We start from the raw sequence: 26,211 nt of genomic DNA, 5'->3' as shown, positions 1-26,211 counted from the left end.
GCTCAGATTATTTTTAAGAAAACATTCTATTCACTCAACTAAATCTGCCCATTCATCAGTTTCCCTTCTCTCCTTTTACAAAGAAAACTATCTGAAACTGCTATTTACCTATTCTGAAATTTTTACTATAGCCTGCATTTCATTTTAGTTTCACTCTATATGTATCCCTAAAAAATAACTAGTATTGGTTTGCTTGTTTTGAAACTTTCCAATAATGGTACCATACTGTATACTTATTTTTCTGCAATTTGCTTTTTTGAGAGTAATTTTTTCTAATTGTTATATAGTAATAGTTATTACTACATTTAGGAAACTAGTTCTGTCACTTTATTTTGGGCAACTGTACTGAATTACAAAAAAATTTTTTATTCCTTCCTGCCAATTTTTGTATTTTTTAAAAAAAATTCCAAGTTACCTTCTATTTAAAAAGTTATACTAGTTCTTATTTTTTAAATGGTTACCTCAAAATTTTAATTGGCATATTTGAAATCTAAAGTGAATCAGGTATTTACCCTCTTCCTGAACAATACAAAGACCTTAGAACACTTGCAATTCTGGTAGCTCTCTCTTCCTATGCTACTTAAACATTTTGTTCCACCTTGTATCATAAATCCCCAAAGTAAACATTAATTTTTTGTACAATCACTGTTTAGTTACTCTAAAATTAACAACTTTCTTTACCATTCCTTCTCACTTGCAAACCTCCCTGTTAGAGTCCTTTACCTCTTGTAACCTTGCTACACTCTTTACAGAAGAAGTTCTAAGATTATTTTAGTTGGACAGTCATGTAGACTACCAATGATAATTTTAATTCTTCCAATCCTTAATAACATTCACTTACTCATTTAGTCTTGCTGCTCTACTAGGACCTCCTGCATATTGTAGAAATGAAGGGGGTAATTATATGTATCCCAGGCTTGTCATGGCCTTAAGAGGAATGTCTATCACACTTCATTAAGGATAATGTTTGCTGAATCTTTACTAGATAATCTTTATAAGGATATTTCAAATTGTTAGTTTAAAATTATGTATAAATGTTTAAATGTAGCAATTGCTTTTTTCGCATGTATAACTGTATGAAGATTGTTTGATTTTTCTCTTTTAATCTATTAGTGGAGTGCACTAAAGCAAGATTTTTTTTTTGATGTTCTACCTGCCTTGCTTCCTTTTATAAACAGTCCTCAGAATTGTTAGTAAATTTTGAGGCCGTGTTGCTAGGTACAAATAGATTCAAGACTGCTGAATCCTAAAGAATTTGTTCTTTTTAACACTATTAGGGTCATTTAAGGACAAGGCTTTTTAAAAAGATTATTAGAATTTCCTTCTCTCTTTTTTTGCTTTAAAGTCATTTATTTGCAATGCAATTTAAGATCCTCTGTTTTTTTAATATGAATCTAAGCTATTTACATGTAATATAATTACCTATATGTTTTCTGTCTTATGTTTTCTTTGAACATGTGTTTTTCCTTGCTTGTTTTCATCCCTCTTTTTCTGTTCACTGTATGATTAAATATGTTTTCTTTATTTCTACCCCCACCCCCATCAAACTGGTTTGGAAGTTACACACTCTGTTCCTGTTTAGAGTTTTCCCTTAAAATATATATACTTGGCTTAACAATCTAAAGGTAATTAATGCTTCCCCACTACTACCTCAAGAATACAAGTTCCTTAAAACAATAAATACAATGTCCATTCTCTTCTTACAGATGAACCTTTAGCTAGTATTTTAATTATTTTAACCATTTCTTACCAAAATTTAGTTGTCTTTTAAATGGCCAATGCTTGTTTTTATTTATTCAGGTTTTTTCATTTCTTTGCTTACTCCTGGTGCTTGTATCTTACTTTTTCCTTCTGGGTTCAATTTCTTTCTTCCTTAAGTAGGTACTTTATTAATCTCTCCAGGAGAGAAGTAAATCTGTCTCAAAATGTCTTTATTTCCTCCTCTCTCTTGAATGATAACGTAACTAGCTCTGTGAAGTTACTATCTTGGCTGTCTGTTTTTAACGTTGATGTCACTGAAAAAAAGGCGTCCAGTATAATTGATGCTCATTTTTACAATAATGTCTTTTTGCTCAGAACACTATTTCATCACAAAGTACACTACACTTCAGCGTGTTAAACCCTGTGAACCTGAAGAACTTCTCAAGCAGCATTTTCTATAATATTGCCCAGCCTCCGTCTCTTTTGTCAAATATATATGTGGGTGCTCTTATTCTAACTTTCATGACATTTCTTGTTTCAGTCTTTTTCTCTCTTTTCTCTTCAATGGCCTAGCATTTAACAACCACCAAGTTTCATTTCCATGATCATTTTTGTTTCTGTTTCATTTTCCTTGTTTTCCTGTTGGCTGCTTGAATATTTTTTTAGATTCCATCTTTATCTATAGTGTTTTGAGTGTATCTCTATGAGCAGATTTTTAAAAAAATGTAATAATTTACTGCTGCCAACATTTTATCAGTTCAACTATAGAAACATTACTTCCCTTCATGTCCCTTTGCCTTTTGCTGTTTATAATTTCCTAAGTATTTCTTTTATATACATTGTGAACCACATTAGAGAATGTTGTAATTTTTGCCTCAACCGTCAAACATAATTTAGTAGACACAAGAGGAGAAGGAAACATGCTTTTATTCTTTTAATTATTCTTTCTTCCTTCCTGATGTTCCAAGATTCCACCTTTAATAATTTGCTTTCTATTTCAAAAAATTCCCATAGGCATTCTTTTAGGGTAGATCTGCTGGTGACAGATCGTTTAGTTTTCCTTCAAATAAGAATGTCCAGACTTCTCTCTGCTGTGTCCTTGCTGAGATCCCCAGCTGGTCTGCTTTCATCTCTCTACCTTTCAAAAGTCTTCTTAAGTTTGTTTTATAAACACTGTTCAGGGTTTTTAACTGTACTTATCAGGAAGAATAGAGAGAAGAGTGTCTATTCCATGTTATCCACAACTGGAAGTCTATGATCATTTTTCAACTTAGAAGCACTATTTGATTCATTTCACATTTTATGTTTGGGGTTTTTTTTTTCTTTTAAATCACTGTAATAACACTTTTTATGTCTCAGTTTGTCCTGTTATTTAAATCCTTGATGTGCTATTCCCAATACTTGCTGTTTAGGATGGTTGTGTTTTGTCTTTTATTGGAACCTCCTCTTCTTTAGCAATGTAACTTTATTTAGCATTCCCATCAGGCTCAGATGTAGAAATTTCCCTAAACACTGTTATGTATTTGCTTTTGCCTGGCACTCTATAAGTACTATGAATCCTAAGACCGATTACTTTGTTAATGTCTTTGGTTCGGACTGGGGGGTCCATTCAGAATGCCAAACCCAAGTTTGGGGCAAACTGAGGGTTCTGATTTCATATGACATTTAGGGTACTATGGCTTTTTTTTTTTTAATAGATCTTTATTGGAGTATAATTACTTCACAATACTGTGTTAGTTTCTGTTGCACAACATAAGCGAATCAGCCATATGCATACACATGTCCCCATATCCCCTCCTTCTTGAGCCTCCCTCCCATCCTCCCTAACCCACCCCTCTAGGTCATCTCAAAGCACTGAGCCAATCTCCCTGTACTATGCTGCAGCTTCCCACCAGCCAACTATTTTACATTCGGTAGTGTATATATGTCGATGCTACTCTCACTTCCCCCACAACTTCGCCCTCCTACCCCATGATGAACCTAGTTGCAGGGCAGGAATAAAGAGGTACTATGGCTTTTGATTTCCTTGTTATTTCTGACATCTACAGGACTCTTGAGCTCAGATATATTTAAAACATTGTTTTTTGCTATATGATTTATCTTTCACATAAAAGGAGGGATCAGTCTTCAGCTTCTTTTCTCTTGCCCTCTTCATCTTGATCTGCCTAACTCCTGTTTATAAATCAGGGTTTAATTTAAACACCACTTATACAGATAGGGAAGCCTTTCCTGACAACTAGACTACTCATACCTATAAACACACACACACACAAAATAAACAAACAGCAATGAATTATCTAACTTAGCAATGAGAAAAAATACATCTGTAGACATACGAATTCCTTGGGAAAAAAAATTTTGTACATCTATGTCATTAAGAGATACATTTCAAATAAGTTTTTAAATAACTGTATCAAAATTTATAGTATATTTGGATTATTCTGTGTATTAATCATAATTATGAATGGTAATTCTAACTGTAAGAAAATTTTGTTATGTAAGAGTCTTATAGTCAGAAGACACTTGGATATATTTTAAACAGTTATGTAACACTGTTACTTTAATTGCAGTATTAAAAATACATTGGAGGGCTTCCCTGGTGGCTCAGTGGTTAAGAGTCCACCTGCCAATGCAGGGGACATGGGTTTGAGCCCTGGTCTGGGAAGATCCCACATTGCCGTGGAGTAGCTGGGCCTGTGTGCTACAACTGCTGAGCCTGTGTTCTAGAGCCTGCGAGCCACAACTGATGAGTCTGTGCGCCACAACTGCTGAGGCCCGCACGCCTAGAGCCCATGCTCCACAACAAGAGAAGCCACCGCAATGACAGGCCCGCACACTGCAACGAAGAGTAGCCCCCGCTTGCCGCAACTAGAGAAAGCCCGCGCACAGCAATGAGGACCCAATGCAGCCAAAAATAAATAAATAAATAAATTTATTAAAATAATATATGTATTGGAAATTATATCCTTTACAACTGTTTAAGCTTACGATGTCATATTAAATTTTAATTTGGAAGAGTGCTAAAGTTCTGTAGAGCTCTAAAAAAAGAATGAGGACTATATACTGTCAAGTAAAAAATGAGGAGGAAAAAGGGTGGATGGTATGTTACTATTTATCTAATAAAAGAAATGAATATACACACACACATATACTCATATATTTATCTGCTATCATTTAAAAAAAATAATGGAAGGATAAACAGTAAAAGCCACTAAAATAATTACTTCATAGGGGATGGAAGGTAGATGTGATAAGGATGAAAGCTATACTTATCTTAATATAATTTGTATGACAGAGCTGAGTTCTTTCAATGTACTTTCATTATAGATTTGACTTTGGAATCATACAAACATTTTATATAATTTTAAAATAAAATCAAACTTTAATAAAAGTCAGTAAAAAGAAAAAATAAGATAAAAAATGAAAATAAAATGTATACCCAGTTAGTAATATACAACAAAGAAAATAACTATGCCAAATGACTTTAAAACACAGTAATTTGACTGCATAGCCCTAGAACAAAAAGAATTAGAAAAACAAGTTTAACCTATTTTTAATAATGTTATGTTACTGATGATAATGTTGGCATTATTATTCTGTGACTATTATTTACGAAATGTGGAATAAATCAAGGAATTACTTCATACTCTAATTCACCAATGTCTTTGAGAACTGGGATTATGAACATGGGACAAAGAAAAAGTCAAAAATCTTGTAGTAGTGAATCTGAAGTATCAGTAGAAACCCATGATGTATTTTACCTTAAAAAAATAAAAAAAAAAAAACCAACAAAAAACCTCTATATTTCTTCTTTTAGTCCACTGAAAAGGCCTAGAAACTATGACCAACGTGGCAAAAACAAGCATCCCTAGCATCCAGATTGTGGATTTGAAATACCATTTCCCATTCAAAGAAACAAAGCTCATTAGGTCAGAATGTACAAAAGGAGCATGAAACACCTTGTCATACCATATAGCAAGAAGGCTATCAAAAACCATTAAGGGTCAACATCAAAAGAACTCAAAAGAAACAACATAAAGAGGTTTATACTGGTTAAAGATGAGACATTCTGAACTTCAGTAAGGATAGCAACTATAACAGTTTTGAATACATTAAATACATAGATTAATGATACTGAAATTTTAAAATTTGCTTGAAAATAAAACTGGAGTCAATAACAAGGGAAGGCTAGCTAAACGAGACTGGCCACCGGTTGGTTGATAACTGTTAGATCTGGGTGGTGATTACATGGTGTATCACTCTGCCTACTTTCATATATATTTTAGATTTCCCACTATTAAAAAAATAGCGTGTGAGGACATAAAAATAATTTTTATTTAGAAAAATTAATTATAAATTGAGATAACGATTACTTTTCCTACCTAAGCAGTATACATTTAAGCAATTCTGTGTAGAATGGTAAGAACAGTATTCATCCTTAAGAGGTTAGTTTTAAAGCACTAGTTTAAAATAGCATTTACATTTTATCAAATATATCTCACATTGTAAGACAATTAACCACTTTAAACGTGTAATTTGAGAGAATCCTTAACATATGAACAACTTACCTTTCAAAAGGTGCTTGGACTCTCTTAATTACATGATAAACAAGTATGTCTTTTGCCAACATATATTTATCACTTAATGATGTTATAAGTCTTAGGCATCCAATAAGCTCTAGGTAGTTATAATATTCATTTATTAAAGAGTTTAAGTCAGTCATAGTTGCTGCAGTATTTATCTGTAATGAAGAAGAAAATACACCCAGTTGACTCATTTACTTGTGAAAGATATTTACATTTCAAATGACACATTACTTTATACTCAATTCTTGAGTACACCTGGGTGAAGTGAAAGTATACTAAGAATTATTTTCCTAGAATAAATGTCTGATAATCCAGTTTAATAAATACTGTATATTTCTGCCAAAACCTAGGTTTCAAGAAATCTAGACTATAATGCCACTTTAATATAGGAAATTACTTCCATAAAAGGCGGTAACTGACATAGAACAGTTACATAGCACTAGAGAGGCAAGAAAGAGGACCTGCAGAGATTTCATGAAAGAAAGAATAGCTGAGACAAAAAAATGGATACACTCAAGAGTATTTGAGGGAACAGCATAAACAAAGATATACTTAACCATTTATGTGCCAGACACTTCCACATAGGTTAGCTCTTGAACAAAGTTACAGAGGGAGAAAGATAAAATTAGAAGGCAGTCAAAGTCCATTTGAATGGAAAATCTCCTTGGTATTTCTTTCTTCCAAAAAACTCTTCTTCCAGGTATTTACATGATTCCCTCAATAATTTCAGATCTCTCCTGTGATCTCAGAAGTTTTTCCTGACTACCCTTGTTCAAACTACCTTCACACTCTAATAGTTGGGTATATGTTCTCATCCTCCCAAACCCATCACCCTAAGTTTTAGCTGGGCATATGGTCAAACTTTCCTTAAAGCTAGTGTGGCCTTATGTGACTAAGAGCTGTCCAATGGGACATGAGTGAAAATGTGTCAAATTTTCCTGCACTCTACTTCCACTTTCTCCCTGTACAGCAAACTTCAGCTGTGAAGAAAATATCCTAAATGGTTACAAAACAAGAGGAAGGAATCCAATTCTCTGGGTGACTTGGTGTATCACAATTGTACCTCTAAAACAGGAGCCATTTCTGTAAAGGCCAGATAGCATTTTATGCTTTGTGGGCCATATGGTGCTTGTCACAACTACTAAACTCCACAACTGTAGTGTAAAAGCAGTCACAGACTCATAACAAATGGGTGTGTTTGTGTTCCAATAAAACTTTAAAAAGGCAGCAGGCAAGACTTGGCCTACGGCTATAGTTTACCAACCCCTAATCTAAAATCTAGATTTTAGAAAAAAATAAATATCTGCCTTTTTTGAGCCATTGTCTTTTGGGTCTCTTTGTTACAGAAGCTTAGCCTATGCTTTAACTTACTATACCCCAAGCATTATCTTGGAAAAGATATCCTTCCTCTTATTCTGTTCTATTTTTATAATATATTTTACTACATGACAGTATATTATATATTTATTTACCTTGTCGTTCCTCTAATATGTAAATTCCAAGAAGGCAGGGGCTTTGTTTGGTTCACTACTTTATCTTCAGTGATAAAACAGTATGGGATACAGGGAGTTCCCTGGTGGCACAGTAGTTAAGATTCTGCGTTCCCAATGCAGGGGGCCCTGGGTTCGATCCCCGGTCGGGGAACTAGATCCCACATGCATGTCGCAACTAAGAGTTCCCATGCCACAACTAAGGAGCCCACCGGCTGCAACCAAGGAGCCCGCCTGCCACAACTAAGACCTGGCAGAACCAAATAAATAATAAAAACAAACAAAAAACCGTATGGGGTACATAGCACCTTGTAGATATATCTGTTGACTAAATCAGTGAAAGAACACTGGCTAGGAGTACAAAAACTGGAGTTAGTAAAGCCATGAGGAGAGCTCTAAGTGCCCTAATGAAGAACTCGAACTCCATTCAATAGAGAATCAGGTGAAAGAATCATACTGAAGAAGATGATTAGAATAATATCTTAATTGTTTAAACTTAGATATAACCTGAGTTTGGTATAGTAAGCATACTAGAAATAAGAAGGAAAGGCCACTGTTAGAGACAGATGACTTGACACAAACTGATAAATGGAGTATGGAAGAATGAAAACAACCCTGTCTCCAGAATAACTTGGAAATAAGAAATCTCTTGAAAAGAAAAGGAAAATCAGGCAAAAAACCAAATTCTGGGAAAAAAATTAGTTCCGTCCTAAACATGCTGTGCTCAGTTTGGTAGGAAGACCCAGATCTTATCTGGATATAAACATCTAGGGGCTCAAAAATACAGGTCTGGAAATCATCAGAAAGGTTATAGATGAGGAAACTCTTTCCAAATAGTATAGAAGGAGGACTGTTAAGACAACACTGAAAATTACCTAAGTTTTAGGGGTAGGAGGAAGAAGCATCAAAAAAGACAGTAGTAGTCGAAAGTAGGAGGGAGTAGATATTATAGAAAACAATAGAGATGAATTCAAATACAGTGGTGATTGCAGAAGTCAGAGGAGATGAGGAATTAGGAAAGAAAGGCCTTTGCATGTGGAGATTTAGATCCCTGCATATCAGCAATGAACTAGCTAACTCAGAAGAGTAGTGGTGGGAACAGAAGTCTGACTGCAAGTTAAATGAGTAGGAAAGAGGAAGTGGAGACAATGAAGTTAAAGTACATTTTTTCTGGTAAAGAGGAGAAAAGAAAAACTAGATTGAAGGGTTAAAGGGTCAGTTTAAAATACCATTTTAGAATGAGGAGTCTTGGGCAAAATACATAGAATTATTAAAATAACACATTTCGAGGTTTCTTACTTTCTGGTTTAGAAACTTGAGGCTTAACAAGATTAACCCAACATGCCCAAGGTCACATAGCTTATATCAGTTATTTCAAAGTAAAATCTGACTTCTGAGCATTTGTTTTTAACCATTTAACTATACTGCCTATTAACTGAGACAATGGATAGAGTAGGCTTAAGTATGGGACAAGTTAAGGGAAGAAAAGTTGAATTGGATTTCATTTTCTCAACTGTTTCATTACTTTCTAAATCAGTAACACATGGGCAATGTTACTTATAGGGTATTATGATAAGTAAACTGAGTTTGTACAGATAACGTGTAGTACAGGGCTTAATAAATGGTAACTATTTTGAGGGGAGGAACACTGAGTCTCCCCAACTGTTTCCACAGAGAAGAAAATTCAGCCTGGTCTTTCTCTCCACCCATCACTCATATCTCCCTGTAGGAGGAAGGATAAATTTTCTGCTGGTAACCATCCTTTCTTCAGCTCCACTGACGACAGGAAAGTGCACTTTCATCTGCTCTTGAGCATGCAACAAGGAACCTGCCTTATGTTGTCCCTGGCAGGGCAGATAAATCCATCTAGTTCTGAGGAGTGTTAGCAAGCCATTCTGACCACAGATCTAAGTCACATTATCCAATTGATTTTATCAACATTAAACACGGCACTTTGATCTCTAGCTGCCTGCCCTTTACATCTGTCTCTTAAATGGTTGTTAACTTTGTTGGTAAACAAAAATATTGACACCTCTTAACTACTCCACAAAGAGTATTATTCTATTGCAGATCCATCATTTATATTCAAATACACCTAGAACATAGTCTACATCTGAACAGACAGGTACATTTCTTACCCTGATTATAATCTGTGCCACATCAAAGTCTGAGACGTCGTCTAAAATTGGTTGGGTACTTTCTGGTCCATAAACAAGGCAGTTAAACAAGGTTTTAGAAAAGAAACCAGGTGAAGGACCACCATGAACCAAAGAAATGGCAAGCATTTTGCCAGCTTCATAGTAAAGATTCTCTTTCAGAGCTGTAAATACAGATAAAATATATCAAATACACTTCATTATTATATAACCATCATATGTAATTAATACATGTATAATAAATTAAAAATTAAAAAATCCAAGCATTAGACAAATGTAAAATAACCTAATTCATAGAAGGTATAATAATGTATAAAATATAAATTTCAACTAAAATATACAATTTTACAAATTTTTTTTCTGAATTCAAAGTAATAATCTATTGTAGAAAAATATGTAAATACAGAAAATCTTTTTATAAAATCACCTATAATCCTACCACCATAATAACCAGTGTACACACTTTGGTGTATTTATAATATGTCTCATGTGCATATAAATATATACATAAATAGTTTGGCTTCTGTCTTTTTCCACTTACCGTATTGTAAATTTTTAAAATATACTTGAAATTATTCAAATATACAGTTAATGAATGCATTCAAACTAATTTACAGATGTGCTGCAATGTAAACCATCCCCTTATTACTGGCTAGCCCAGTTTCAACTACATGAGACACAATGTTACATTCAACATCTATTTACACATTCTTGTTTATATATCTTCAAATATTAGGATAGATTCCTACATACGGTATTAGTGGTTCAAAGGATATGAACAATTTTAAGGTTGTTGATATACAAAATGATACAAATTAACTCTCAACACTATATGCTATCTTACCGTATCATCACAATATTTTTCAATGTGTCATTTAAAATGTTTTAGCTACTTTGATAAGTCAAAAGATATCATGTAAATTTTCCTTTATTTTTTCTAAAAATTCAAAGTAATTTATTAATAAGTAACATTAACAATACCTGAAATAATAATAAAATCTCCTCAACAATAACCTTATATACTACATATTAGTAGTCACATCTTACAGATGAAGAAACTGAGATCCAGAGAGGTTATGCAATTAATCTAGGGAAATAAAGCTACTGAAGTAGATGTGTACAAACTGAACTCAGATTTTGTGACTTAAATTCCATGTACTCTCTCCACTGTACCAAAACTGCCATGAGTTAACATACTGATTACTTGGAGCGTTTTTGTTTTTTTTTTAAGGGAGTATAGAATTAAACTGTGTGTACTATACATAGTACTAATGATCCTTGGTAGTTTCTCAATTATTTCAATGATACTTCAGGCAATGGTGAGGAAGTTCTAAAGAAAACATAGAAGGAAGTCAAATGGGATGATATGTCTTCTCACTCTCTCTCAAATTCCTATTACAGCAAAAGCAGTTATAAAAGCTCCTAAAAAAAGAATGCTAGAATTAACCAGTGTTTTGAGATGCCTGTTTTAACCACATTAATTCCTTACCAGAAGTAAAGACAGAAAAGTACCATATACATAATTCTGTTAAATAATAAAAAAAAACTCTTGAAAGCAAAAGTATGCTAAAAATCTGTTATATGTGAACCAAAAAATATGTTATACAAATCCTAGGTTGTGAAGAAACATGCCAACTGCAAATTTCAAATATATGAACAAGAAGAGCTCAAAAACTCATTCATCCCATTTGGCCACTCTATTCAAATGAATTAAAATTAAAATAAAGTACATTTTTAAGAAGTTATACTTAATTATGGAATCACTTTAAGGAGGATATTGTCATAAAGAAATTAAGGATATTCTAAAATAAAAAATGTTTCACTATAAAATTTATTTTAAAAAACATCACTTCCCCCCTTTTCTGTGATTCTATCATTATTTTAGTAACAAAGTGATTATACATTTTGACCACAGGTATTGAGTATCGATTCTAACCTGCTATCTCTTTCTTAACACATGGTGTATTCAGTATGTACAATAATAAAGAAAATAGTTACCTTGAGAATTGAGAGACAAGTTCTTTGACAAGGACCCTTCAAACAATGGTGAGTTCTCAAGTTGCTGCATTAAGAGACTTAGGAATTCTTGCTTTGATCCAGGCTGCTCTTTTCCAAAATGATCATTTTCATTAACATATGCTATTTCAATTGTATATGAAGGATTAAAGTTTTGATTTCTGAATCCATCTAAGGCACTATTCCAGATATTGGCTTTGTTGATAAATAATCTTTTAGTTTTTTTTTTAATTTGGAATCCTAGCTCTATTATTAGAGTCGAAATATCTCTTCTAAATTTGCTGCCTTGCCTATAAAACATGAATTTAAACATAGAGGTAAGTACTCTAAAGTACTTTACGTGTCACAGCAGTTACACAGCCAAATAAAAAAAGAATAGAAAGAAGTTCTTCCCCAACTCCCACCCAAAAGCAAACAATGGCCGCCAGTGGAACCAAAAAGTTATTTGATAACCTTAGTTCTAAATTCTTGATTCCCTCTATCCAATCTTCTACCAAATTAAAATCACCTAACGTTATACAATTCACTGGATTTAGGTATAAGAGTCAAAAGTTCAAACTCTTAGCTCTCTGGACATACTTGCTTAACTGCATCTTTTTTTTTTTTTTCCTAACATCTTTATTGGAGTATAATTGCTTTACAATGGTGTGTTAGTTTCTGCTTTTAACTGCATCTTATTTCATTTTCACCAGATCCTTTAAAACTAGAGCAAATGTAATCTCTGCTTACTGTATGAGAGAACTATATTTTTAAGAGGTCACATATTTTAAACAGAACTCACACTCCTTTAAATAGTACTTTTCAGTTTATACTATTAATTCTCAAAGCGTGGCCCCAGACCAGCGACAGCAGCAGCTGCTGCGCCTGGAAGCTTGTCAGAAATGCAGCTTCTTAAGCCCCACAGCAGATACACAGAATCAGAACCTCTGAGCATGAGGCCAGGCAACCAGTGTCCTAACAAGACCTCCAGACAATTATCTGGGCTAACTCAATTGTTCCCTGCCTCAGTTTCTCCATCTGTAATTGGAATTAATGTACTCAAAATAATCCTGTTAGGGGCAATGTCCATGGATCATCCTTCTACATCAGATTAGGGACTGCAGTTTGAAAAATACCCTTCCAAACTACTCTGAGAACAGCTAATACTCTAAGTGTATATAGCTACTTCCTGTTATAATTTTCTCAAAACAAGAGTTTTATATTTTTCTCCAATTCAAAATACACACCTCAGCAGATCTTTACGCTGGGCTCCAGGAGACTGTCTGGGTAATTTAGGTGAGGATTCCTCCAACAAACAATCAGTTATTCCCACATTAGTGTTGGGTAATGTGTGTTTTTTGGCTTTTTGGAAATCACCTACAGATTTAAAACCCAATGTTAGTATAATAGGAATATAGGTAGAAACTTTTTAATAATATGCATTTAAATAAAAACATCTTTATTCAAAATGACAAAATATTACCTGAATTGTAAAGAATACCTCTACATTCCAAACATTCCCAATTTTGTTCCCATGATTGTAGTGAGGAACAGGCTAAATGTGTTCCGCGAGAACCACAACACTGACAGCGCTTTATTTCCCATTTGCTGGGGACATAAAGAGAAGCAGATTATTTACATGTGGTATTAACTTAGTCTAATTCCGACCATCAGCACCACTGCACACCTCACTGGCCACCTCACACACACAACCAACCCTTTTACCCAAGGAAGGAAAATAAATTATTTGCTTTGATACTGCATTACTTTTTCCTAAAGTAGTTTTTTTCCCCATTTCATTTATTATGTTGGTAACTTCCTTCTTTAAATATTCTCTATCTTAAAATACCTACACTAAATATCAGCATGTACATGCACATATACCCAAAGTATGTCTGAAATGGAAGAAGCATTCAGTAAGTACATTATCTTACCTAAAATACTATCTTTCCCATTCAAGGTGAGGAATTATTTCCTGTAACAAGCTTGCTCAGACACCCCAAGTACTGTGCAGCTCAACAGGATCCAGACTTACTACCTGACCCGCATTCATATTCTCTCTCATCTTTTCCCCTCAATCCCCCACTCCCAATGTTTCCTCACTGTGTTGTGTGACACGTGCCAGTCAGCATTCACATTTTCTGTACGGGTGTGGGTTATAGCGTGCAGCCTCCTCTTTGTTTGGTTATGAATACATCCGTCTGTACAGAAATGGATATACTCCCTGAGTGTGTGGATATGTGGGTGATAGGAGACTTAGTTGCATAACTTCACCTCTGGAAGGTGTGGGTGAATCTCCCTCTGTGTGGGTATGGGTGTGTAGGGGTATGTCCTCTATGTGTCTCCCTCTCTTCCCCAGACAGTTCTGCCAACTGATGATGAAGAGAAAGAAAGATGACAGCTAACGAGTGCTTATACACCAGGCCCAGTTCTCACTCTTTACATGTAAAGTTTCAGAAGGTTGGAAAAATTTCAGAAGGTTGGAAAATTTCAGAAGGTTACCTCCATTTTGAAGAAGAGGAAACCAAAGCATAGAGGGGTAAATTGCTTGCCCAAACAAGTTCACACTGCTAGTAAGTCTCAGAGTGAGGCTTCCAATCCAGTTTACCTGGCTTCAGACCCATGCTCCTAACCACTCCACCATGCTGCCTTTCAGCAAAATTACCTTCCTATCACTAGGATGAGAGGGAGTGAGACTGCAAAGAAAGCATTCAGATAGCAGGACTCCGTGTCCTAGGAGAAAAGGCAAAGTAGCTGCCAGAAAGAAAAGGGAGTTTGGTAGCAAATGATTAGGTGACCAGAGGTATACAAGAAATATGTATATTAGTTAATCAAAATAGCCTAAAATGAATTTAGAAAATATCATTATTAATGAATATATTGCTTCTTAGAACTCTAAAGTGCTTTACTGTCTACAAAGCACATTTATATACATTAATCTCATCTCTACCTCAGCACAACCCTTGAGCAGGGTATTATTAGTGTTTACAGATGAATAATCAGGGTCACCAGATCAAGTAACTTAGGCAAGAATACACATTACTTGACATCTTCAATGAGACCTCCACCCTTAATGAATCTTTAGTCTAATGGCAAAGACAAATTTAAACAATGTCAACTCTATTGTAACAAGCACAATGAAGGGAAAACCCAGCCCAGAACAGGGAATCAGGAATAGTAAGAGTTTCTTAGGGGAAACTTTCCAAAGCTTACAAGACTTCAGCTGAGTCTTCCAAAATAAGTAGTACCTCACCTAGCCAAATCACTTTCCATAAGAGATAAGGCTCCCAATATTCTGCTCTGCACTTTAAGTTTCAGTTTGTCATATTCATTAAGACTATATAACAGGGATAAAAATTTATCAAAATTTCCTATAAAAATTTCAACAAAATTAGATTTGTTACTTTTTATCCTGCATCTTAAAAAATAAAGATACTCTTGATTTCTAATACCCCACACAGTATAGTGTACAGAGAAGGCAAAAAACGATTGTTAACATTATAGCCAATGTCTACGGATACTACAAAAGAGTAATCAATAAATTTCAAATGCCAAATCCTTTTTATAGTGATCCAAAACAAACACTGATAGATTAATCTAGTTTCTTAACCTCTAGAACAGTGTCTTCCAATAGAAATATAATGTAAATCATATATGTAATTTAAACTTTCCTAGTAACCAGATTTAAAAAGGTAAAAGAAACAGGTGAAATAAATTTGAGTATTTCCAAAACATAGTCATTTTGTTTGGCATGTAATCAATTTAAAAAATTATTAACAAGATATTTTAAGGTCTTTTTTTCTTACTGTTACGGGCTGAATTCTGTCACGCCCAGAATTCATATGTTGAAGACCTAACACCCAGTACTTCATAATGTGACTGTAGTTGGAGATAGGGCCTTTAAAGGGATAATTAAGATAAAATGAGGCCATATGCGTGGGTCCTAATCCAATATGACTGGTATCCTAATAAGAAAAAAAGATTAAGGCACAGACAGAAGGACACAGCTGGAAGGGAGCCATGTGCAAGCCAAGGAGAGAGGCTTCAAAAGAAATCAAACCTGCCAATGTCTTTATCTTGGATGTCTAGCCTCTAGGATTCTGAGAAGAAAAATTTCTGTTGTTTAAGCCACCCGGTTTGTGGTATTTTGTTATGGCAGTCCTAGTAAACTCAGACACACATTAGTCTTTGGTGTGTATTTTACACTTACGACACCTCTCAATTTGGAATAGCCACATTTAAAGTGCTCAACAGCCACCTGTGGTTACTGGCTACCACAGTAGAGCTCTAGAAAACAGAGCCTCATGAAAACACACCACAAAAGTTACAGTTATGCCAACTGCAATAATTTCTCTGTAAACAGATGCAAATATACACTTAATAAATATACCTCATCTCAAGTTAAAATTTCAAATATCCTAAGAGCAAAAGTACATTTCAGTAACTAGAAAACCTACTTTCTCAAGCTGAAGGTTTAAAAAAGGACACTAAGCACAACTGAACTTCCCCATATACCTGTCAGGCACGTTATAGTCTCGCCCTTCTTTGCAACGACATCTTCGGACATCACAATGCTCATAGTGCTGCAGAAGCTCTTGATAAGCATTTTCCTCTAATTCCCAAGATGCATCTCTGTAAATGAAGCAAGATATAAGATATACTTTGGCCTAAAATGTTACATAAAAGGACTGATAATGAATCTAAAAATAAAAACTCTTCTAAAAATAAAAACTTAGGAACAAGGATAAAACTTGTTCTTTTTAGGATTAATCATTCACTTCAAGATATAAATCCCTTAGTGTCATTTTATCCTACAGTTAATTAGTCTCACAGTGAATTTCAAATGCTAAATGAAAAATTAAGTAGAAATTTTCTGAAACTTACATTTTTCCTAATATTTTACTTCCAATTTTTTGAATTTCAAGTTTAGTACCATATTTCTGGATTCCTCACCTTTAAGTATTAAGAAAATTCTTCTTATACATTTTAAACCACATCTTGATTCTCTCAAATAATTTATACATACCATTTTGAAGCCTATTATACTTGTGTATCAATCAATCAATCAATATTGTACACAAGTGAGGTGTACAATTATTAAGAGACTATAAACAACTAATGAGACGTTTAAGTCACAGTACCTGGTTCTCAAGAACTAGCAATCTGGGGAGGAGGAAAGGTGGCGGGGATGGTTTTACATTTCCCTATTTGAAATGGCTGCTTGTCCATGAGTCATTAATCAGACATAAATGATTATTTCCATTGTTATTAAATCCTATATTTAAAACCTCTTTTCATCAAAAGGCTAAATGTTACTCACTTTTCAGGAATATGAATTCCCATTCTCAACATCTCTTCCTGAAATATATCACTATTATTGCATATTGTGCACCTAAAGAAAAACACTCCTGCATTTATTGCTTGAACCTATAGTGGAAAATAGAAAATATATGATTAATAATTTAACAGGTTATCAGGTTATGAATTATATAGCTAATAGAACGTGTGTGCTACTTTTCACATATATATTATGGAAACTTATTTTTTATGTTTGTGGTTCATAAACTTTGATAAACTAAGTTACCCCACTGCTAAAATTTGGGGATATTTCTCCCAATGGGAAAAAAAAGGAAGCTAATGAATTGACTGTTCTTTACATCTATCACCCATATGTGTTTCTCAACCCTTTGTATCTAATGTCATTTCTGTTCCCAAATATTGTGTTGTCCATCACTCTCTGTGAATAAAACAGTAAACATCTTCAGTTACTTCATCTAGGAAGGACGTTTAAATAAATGTTACATATAAAGCATCATTAGTTCTGTTTTTAACTCAATCTCTGTAAGTTTTCTTCCTAAGGGGGAGAAGCATAAAACCTATTCTCACTGCTTCAGCAAATAAAAATACAGAAGCAGCAGAAAGAGAGAAAGAGTAGCCAATCACCAGTTTAAAAAGCTAGTAGCACACACTCATTTAATAAATATTTAATCCCTACTATATAGGCGCCAAACACTATGCTAGTACCAAAAATAGAAACATAAAATGACTTAGATCCTGTTTCAAGGAATTCTTGTGAGTAGGCATATACTATAAAAGTATTATTAGTTTTTTTATGCATTTATTTATTTATTTATGGCTGCATTGGGTCTTTGCTGCTGCACGCGGGCTTTCTCTAGTTGCAGCGAGTGGGGGCTACTCTTTGTTGCGGTGCACGGGCTTCTCATTGCGGTGGCTTCTCTTGTTGCGGAGCATGGGCCCTAGGCGTGCAGGCTTGAGTAGTTGTGGCACATGAGCTTAGTTGTTCTGCGGCATGTGGGATCTTCCCGGACCAGGTCTCGAACCCGTGTCCCCTGCATTGGCAGGTGGATTCTTAACCACTGCGCCACCAGGGAAGTCCTAAAAGTATTTTTTAAAAAGTATCTATGAAAGGAAATAGTTAATCAAGTCCAGGAAGCACAGAGAGTCCCATACAGGAGAAACCCAAGGAGAAACACGCCAAGACACATATTAATCAAACTGTCAAAAATTAAATATAAGGAAAACATATTAAAGGCAGCAAGGGAAAAAAAACAAATAACACACAAGGGAATCCCCATAAGGTTAACATCTGATCTTTCAGCAGAAACTCTGCAAGCCAGAAGGGAGTGGCAGGATATACTTAAAGTGATGAAGGAGAAGAACCTACAACCAAGATTACTCTACCCAGCAAGGATCTCATTCAAATGTGATGGAGAAATTAAAACCTTTACAGACAAGCAAAAGCTGAGAGAGTTCAGCACTACCAAACCAGCTTTACAACAAATGCTAAAGGAACTTCTCTAGGCAAGAAACACAAGAGAAGGAAAACACCTACAATAACAAACCCAAAACATTTAAGAAAATGGGAATAGGAACATACATATCGATAATTACCTTGAATGTAAATGGATTAAATGCTCCCACCAAAAGACACAGACTGGCTGAATGGATACAAAAACAAGACCCATATATATGCTGTCTACAAGAGACCCACTTCAGACCTAGAGACACATACAGACTGAAAGTGAGGGAATGGAAAAAGATATTCCATGCAAATGGAAATCAAAAGAAAGCTGGAGTAGCAATTCTCATATCAGACAAAATAGACTTTAAAATAAAGACTATCACAAGAGACAAAGAAGGACACTATATAATGATCAAGGGATCGATCCAAGAGGAAGGTATAACAATTGTAAATATTTATGCACCCAACATAGGAGCACCTCAATACATAAGGCAAGTACTAACAGCCATAAAAGGGGAAATCGACAGCAACACAATCATAGTAGGGGACTTTAACACCCCACTTTCACCAATGGACAGATCATCCAAAATGAAAATAAATAAGGAAACACAAGCTTTAAATGATACATTAAACAAGATGGACTTAATTGATATTTATAGGACATTCCACCCAAAAACAACAGAATACACATTTTTCTCAAGTGCTCATGGAACATTCTCCAGGATAGATCATATCTTGGGTCACAAATCAAACCTTGGTAAATTTAAGAAAATTGAAATCGTATCAAGTATCTTTTCCGACCACAACGCTATGAGACTAGATATCAATTACAGGAAAAGATCTGTAAAAAATACAAACACATGGAGGCTACACAATACATTACTTAATAATGAAGTGATTACTGAAGAAATCAAAGGGGAAATCAAAAAATACCTAGAAATAAATGACAATGGAGATACGACGACCCAAAACCTATGGGACGCAGCAAAAGCAGTGCTAAGAGGGAAGTTTATAGCAATACAAGCCTACCTCAAGAAACAGGAAACATCTCGAATAAACAACCTAACCTTGCACCTAAAGCAATTAGAGAAAGAAGAACAAAAAAACCCCAAAGCCAGCAGAAGGAAAGAAATTATAAAGATCAGGTCAGAAATAAATGAAAAAGAAATGAAGGAAACAATAGCAAAAATCAATGAAACTAAAAGCTGGTTCTTTGAGAAGATAAACAAAATTGATAAACCATTAGCCAGACTCATCAAGAGAAAAAGGGAGAAGACTCAGATCAATAGAATTAGAAATGAAAAAGGAGAAATAACCACTGACACTGCAGAAATACAAAAGATCATGAGAGATTACTACAAGCAACTCTATGCCAATAAAATGGACAACCTGGAAGAAATGGACAGATTCTTAGAAATGCACAAACTGCCGAGACTGAACCAGGAAGAAATAGAAAATATGAACAGACCAATCACAAGCACTGAAATTGAAACTGTGATTAAAAACCTTCCAACAAACAAAAGCCCAGGACCAGATGGCTTCACAGGTGAATTCTATCAAACATTTAGAGAAGAGCTAACACCTATCCTTCTCAAACTCTTCCAAAATATTGCAGAGGGAGGAACACTCCCAAACTCATTCTACGAGGCCACCATCACCCTGATACCAAAACCAGACAAAGATGTCACAAAGAAAGAAAACCACAGGCCAATATCACTGATGAACATAGATGCAAAAATCCTCAACAAAATACTCGCAAACAGAATCCAACAGCACATTAAAAGGATCATACACCATGATCAAGTGGGGTTTATCCCAGGAATGCAAGGATTCTTCAATATACGCAAATCAATCAATGTGATACACCATATTAACAAATTGAAGGAGAAAAACCATATGATCATCTCAATAGATGCAGAGAAAGCTTTCGACAAAATTCAACACCCATTTATGATAAAAGCCCTGCAGAAAGTAGGCATAGAGGGAACTTTCCTCAACATAATAAAGGCCATATATGACAAACCCACAGCCAACATTGTCCTCAATGGTGAAAAACTGAAACCATTTCCACTAAGATCAGGAACAAGACAAGGTTGCCCACTCTCACCACTATTATTCAACATAGTTTTGGAAGTGTTAGCCACAGCAATCAGAGAAGACAAAGAAATAAAAGGAATCCAAATCGGAAAAGAAGAAGTAAAGCTGTCACTATTTGCAGATGACATGATACTATACATAGAGAATCCTAAAGAGGCTACCAGAAAACTCCTAGAGCTAATCAATGAATTTGGTAAAGTAGCAGGATACAAAATTAATGCACAGAAATCGCTTGCATTTCTATACACTAATGACGAAAAATCTGAAAGTGAAATTAAGAAAACACTCCCGTTTACCATTGCAACAAAAAGAATAAGATATCTAGGAATAAACCTACCTAAGGAGACAAAAGACCTGTATGCAGAAAATTATAAGACACTGATGAAAGAACTTAAAGATGATACAAATAGATGGAGAGATATACCATGTTCCTGGATTGGAAGAATCAACATTGTGAAAATGACTCTACTACCCAAAGCAATCTACAGATTCAATGCAATCCCTATCAAACTACCACTGGCATTTTTCACAGAACTAGAACAAAAAATTTCACAATTTGTATGGAAACACAAAAGACCCCGAATAGCCAAAGCAATCTTGAGAACGAAAAATGGAGCTGGGGAAATCAGGCTCCCTGACTTCAGACTATACTACAAAGCTTCAGTAATCAAGACAGTTTGGTACTGGCACAAAAACAGAAATATAGATCAATGGAACAGGATAGAAAGCCCAGAGATAAACCCACACTCATATGGTCACCTTATCTTTGATAAAGGAGGCAAGCATATACAGTGGAGAAAAGACAGCCTCTTCAATAAGTGGTGCTGGGAAAATTGGACAGGTACATGTAAAAGTATGAAATTAGAACACTCCCTGACACCATGCACAAAAATAAACTCAAAATGGATTAAAGACCTAAGTGTAAGGCCAGACACTATCAAACTCTTAGAGGAAAACATAGGCAGAACACTCTATGACATACATCACAGCAAGATTCTTTTTGACCCAGCTCCCAGAGAAATGGAAATAAGAACACAAATAAACAAATGGGACCTAATGAAACTTAAAAGCTTTTGCACAGCAAAGGAAACCATAAACAAGACCAAAAGACAACCCTTAGAATGGGAGAAAATATTTGCAAATGAAGCAACTGACAAAGGATTAATCTCCAAGATTTACAAGCAGCTCATGCAGCTCAATAACAAAAAAACGAACAACCCAATCCAAAAATGGGCAGAAGACCTAAATAGACATTTCTCCAAAGAAGATATACAGATGGCCTACAGACACATGAAAGAATGCTCAACATCATTAATCATTAGAGAAATGCAAATCAAAACTACAATGAGATATCATCTCACACCGGTCAGAATGGCCATCATCAAAAAATCTAGAAACAATAAATGCTGGAGAGGGTTTGGAGGAAAGGGAACACTCTTGCACTGTTGGTGGGAATGTAAATTGATACAGCCACTATGGAGAACAGTATGGAGGTTCCTTAAAAAACTACAAATAGAACTACCATACGACCCAGCAATCCCACTACTGGGCATATACCCTGAGAAAACCATAGGTCAAAAAGTGTCATGTACCACAATGTTCATTGCAGCTCTATTTACAATAGCCAGGACCTGGAAGCAACCTAAATGTCCATCGACAGATGAATGGATAAAGAAGATGTGGCACATATATACAATGGAATATTACTCAGCCATAAAAAGAAATGAAATGGAGGTATTTGTAATGAGGTGGATGGAGTTAGAGTCTGTCATACAGAGTGAAGTAAGTCAGAAAGAGAAAAACAAATACAGTATGCTAACACATATATACGGAATCTAAGGAAAAAAAAAAAAAAAAAAAAGGCCATGAAGAACCTAGTGGCAAGACGGGAATAAAGACACAGACCTACTAGAGAATGGACTTGAGGATATGGGGAGGGGGTGGGGTGAGATGTGACAGGGTAAGAGAGTGTCATGGACATATATACACTACCAAATGTAAAATAGATAGCTAGTGGGAAGCAGCAGCATAGCACAGGGAGATCAGCTCGGTGCTTTGTGACCACCTAGAGGGGTGGGATGGGGAGGGTGGGAGGGAGGGAGATGCAAGAGGGAAGAGAAATGGGAACATATTGTATATGTATAACTGATTCACTTTGTTATAAAGCAGAAGCTAACACACTATTGTAAGGCAATTATACTTCAATAAAGATGTTTAAAAAAAAAAAAAAAAAAAAGTATCTATGGAAGAGAGGGCTTCCCTGGTGGCGCAGTGGTTAAGAATCCACCTGCCAATGCAGGGGACACGGGTTCGAGACCTGGTCCGGGAAGATCCCACATGCCGCAGAACAACTAAGCCCATGCGCCACAACTACTGAGCCTGCGCTCTAGAGCCCACGAGCCACAACTACTGAAGCCTGCGTGCCTAGAGCCCGTGCTCTGCAACAAGAGAAGCCATCGCAATGAGAAGCCCGCGCACTGCAACGAAGAGTAGCCCCTGCTCACTGCAACCAGAGAAAGCCCGTGCGCAGCAACGAAGACCCAACACAGCCAAAAATAAATAAATAAATTTATTTTAAAATAACTAAACAAAAAATAAAAAGTATATACAGAAGAGAAAGGAAGAAGTACTTAAGTTTATGTAAGAGCCTGACAAAAATGTCACAGGGATGGTACGGTCAAAGCTAAGTTTGAAAGAAGTAGGGGTTTGCCAGGAAAATAGGACAAAAGACGATACAAGGAGAGGGAATAGCATATATCAAGTCTCAGTGGCAAAAGAGTACATGTGATTGGGGAACTAATAATAATATACTTAGAAATTACATGCTGATCATACTGAACTAGGTAATTAAAATAGACAGGTAAATCAAAGTCAGTAGTGTGAAGAATTGACAGAGAATAAGGCATGCAGGAGTTAGTGGCCTCTGGCAAAAGTCTAGTTTAAAAAAAAAAGTGTCTTTAGTGAAATCACAAAGGGTTTAAGGCAGAGGGTAGCAACAAAAAAGGATACACCAAAAATATTAAGCAGACCTGACAGACTTGGAGAATGATTTGTGGATGGTGAAGAAAGAAGTGGACAAAGAGGAATCCAGGTTCAAACAACTAGCAGGTAGCACACACATAACATGTGAGAGGGAAGCAACAAGTTAATGAAATCTCTGCTGAACCTAAAGGATCTTTGAGCAATTGTACACAGATACCAAGATCTTACTAAGTATAGGATATGATACAAGGAAGTGTCTAGCACGGAGAAAAGAAAAACAGCATAGGACATACGAAAGATACCAACAAGGCCACAGCAATGATGGAGACATCCAAACTAAACAAGAATAGTGACAATTCTCTGCATACAGAGTGAAAAATCAATTTCTTTGCTATTAATCTATAGTCTCTCCTCACAAAATCCCAATGTATATAGCATTTGTAGTGGTCACAAATGAAATTTGCTTAACCACATACAATTCTCATCCTACTGCATAGGTTTGTTCTTCCTTCAACTCTTTTATATTAATAGAGTTCAGAGATTAAAAAAAAAATTTCTTTGGGTATTATTATACCTACCTAAACAGGGTAGACTCCATTTACTATTTCAGTTAAGACTTGTATCAGAGTGGAAAAGCCACTGGAGTTCCTTTAAGGAACATGACTCAAGAATTAGCTCTGTCCTGGTGTGCTCTAACCAAGTAATAATTGCTTGCTTGTTAATATTTATATCACAGACAGGTGTCCATGGGGCCATGACCTTATATCTGCATAAAGTAGACCTACATTTTTGTTAGTAGTACTATTTCTAGTTTTTAATGACAGAATTAGAAACTTGGTATTTTTGGAGTTCACAAAAAGTCCTATGAATACTAGGTCAAATTTGAGAACCTCTCTCTGTTTCATTATTAATGCATAATGAGGCAAATCTTATTTGTCCTGAAAAATAACATACTATTATTACAAAGTTAACAAGATGATACATTTGGCAGCAATTACATTCAATTCATTCAAATACAAACCCTGAATTAAGATAAATTACCTTTTAAAGATTCTCACATAATGTGAAATTCTTCCTCAATAGGTAAAGATAGCACTTCATGATGTTTATGAACTGCACTCTCTAGATCCCTTTACAAACACTTCTTTGTAAGAATGAACAGGATTTCTAATATTTACCCAACAAAATAGGCTTCATCCTACCACTTTTAACTGATAACTAATAATAACTAACTAATACTAAGAATAAGAGTTCAAGGCTCATACAAAAAAACAGAAAGTAATCAAGCTTTACTACTTTGACTACTGGTAGTACTTTTAAGATTTTGTTGAAATATAAGAGGATTTACATCTCCTAACTTAAAAAAAAGAACTTTTGTAGTTAATTTGTAATCAATAATAACATTTCATTTTACTGAACAATAATAAAAGCCAAGCTTTAAAAAACAGTATAAACTTAAGTGAACCCTTTGTCACTTGGCATTCTATCAACTATAATTGTCTATCAATTGGCACTTTCACACATTTATACTATATATTGGACATTATTAATAACTGGGATCTTTTTAAAATTTTAAATTATCTTCTGAATTGAAGAAACTAAATTGTTTAATGTGCGTTTTATGATATTTCATTTACTTGAAAACTTGTCGTCAGGTTTGACATACAAGGTGGCTCTCAAAGAACTAATATTAATATCAATTCATTAGACAGTAATCAGTTTACTGTCAAAAAGTTATGATAAAGTGTTTACTACAGCTAAAAAAACAGACCTCTTAACATTAAATTATCTTAGTTTACAGTTAATTATTTCACATATCTTGGTTTTCTAAGCTTAAATATATAAATGAACTTGGGAATTAAAATCTGTGTATTATTCATTGTGAAATACAACAAAATCCTTGGGTAAAAACAAAATTTTAAAAGTGTAAATATACATTAAAAGGTAGTATCTAAAGTATTTATTAAAACATTAATTGTACACTTCAATAGGGTGAATTTTATATGTAAAATTTGATTCAATAAAGCTGTTTTAAAAAGTTACAAGTAGTAAGAGCTAAAATACACATCAATTTTTTCTAATTTAAAATTCAAATCAGCAAGCAACAAATTTTATACCAGAAAAAGCTGACAAAACATCTTACCTGTAAACAGTCTCTATGGAACCAAGCATTCTTACAACAAGGACTTCGTAATATGCTGTAAGTTGGAATAGGCTCAATAAATTCCAAGCAAATGGTGCATGGTAAGGAGTCTCTATAATTATTAGATGTAATTATCTGAACAGGTCGATGGTTCCAACAAAATGACCTAAAAACATATATTATTTTAAAACATCTAATAAATTATACAGCACAACTAGACTAGCTTTACAATTCACATTTATAAGAGAAAATTCATTCGTCTCTCTCGTAATTAACCTACAACAGACTGGAACAACGG

The 26,211-nt window shown here is 34.8% G+C and overlaps 1 protein-coding gene across 6 annotated transcripts in view; it reads right to left on the bottom strand.

Moving 5' to 3' along the window:
* Positions 1–26,211, bottom strand: part of G2E3 (G2/M-phase specific E3 ubiquitin protein ligase) — a 74,845-nt gene that overhangs the window by 3,617 nt on the left and 45,017 nt on the right. For all 6 annotated transcript variants that reach the window (XM_059915657.1, XM_059915655.1, XM_059915654.1 and 3 more), the window contains 8 exons: positions 25,914–26,079; positions 17,249–17,355; positions 16,444–16,560; positions 13,412–13,536; positions 13,176–13,305; positions 11,932–12,239; positions 9,916–10,097; positions 6,270–6,442 (listed from right to left, as the gene is read on the bottom strand). In XM_059915657.1, coding sequence (XP_059771640.1) covers positions 6,270–6,442; positions 9,916–10,097; positions 11,932–12,239; positions 13,176–13,305; positions 13,412–13,536; positions 16,444–16,560; positions 17,249–17,355; positions 25,914–26,079 — 1,308 coding nt within the window. The remainder of the gene's footprint in view (positions 1–6,269; positions 6,443–9,915; positions 10,098–11,931; positions 12,240–13,175; positions 13,306–13,411; positions 13,537–16,443; positions 16,561–17,248; positions 17,356–25,913; positions 26,080–26,211) is intronic.

Source organism: Balaenoptera ricei, chromosome 2 (genome assembly GCF_028023285.1).
Source record: "Balaenoptera ricei isolate mBalRic1 chromosome 2, mBalRic1.hap2, whole genome shotgun sequence".
NCBI classification, from domain to species: Eukaryota; Metazoa; Chordata; class Mammalia; order Artiodactyla; family Balaenopteridae; genus Balaenoptera; species Balaenoptera ricei.
Note: the sequence above shows the minus strand (reverse complement) of the source record. Positions and strands in the feature narration are given on the sequence as shown.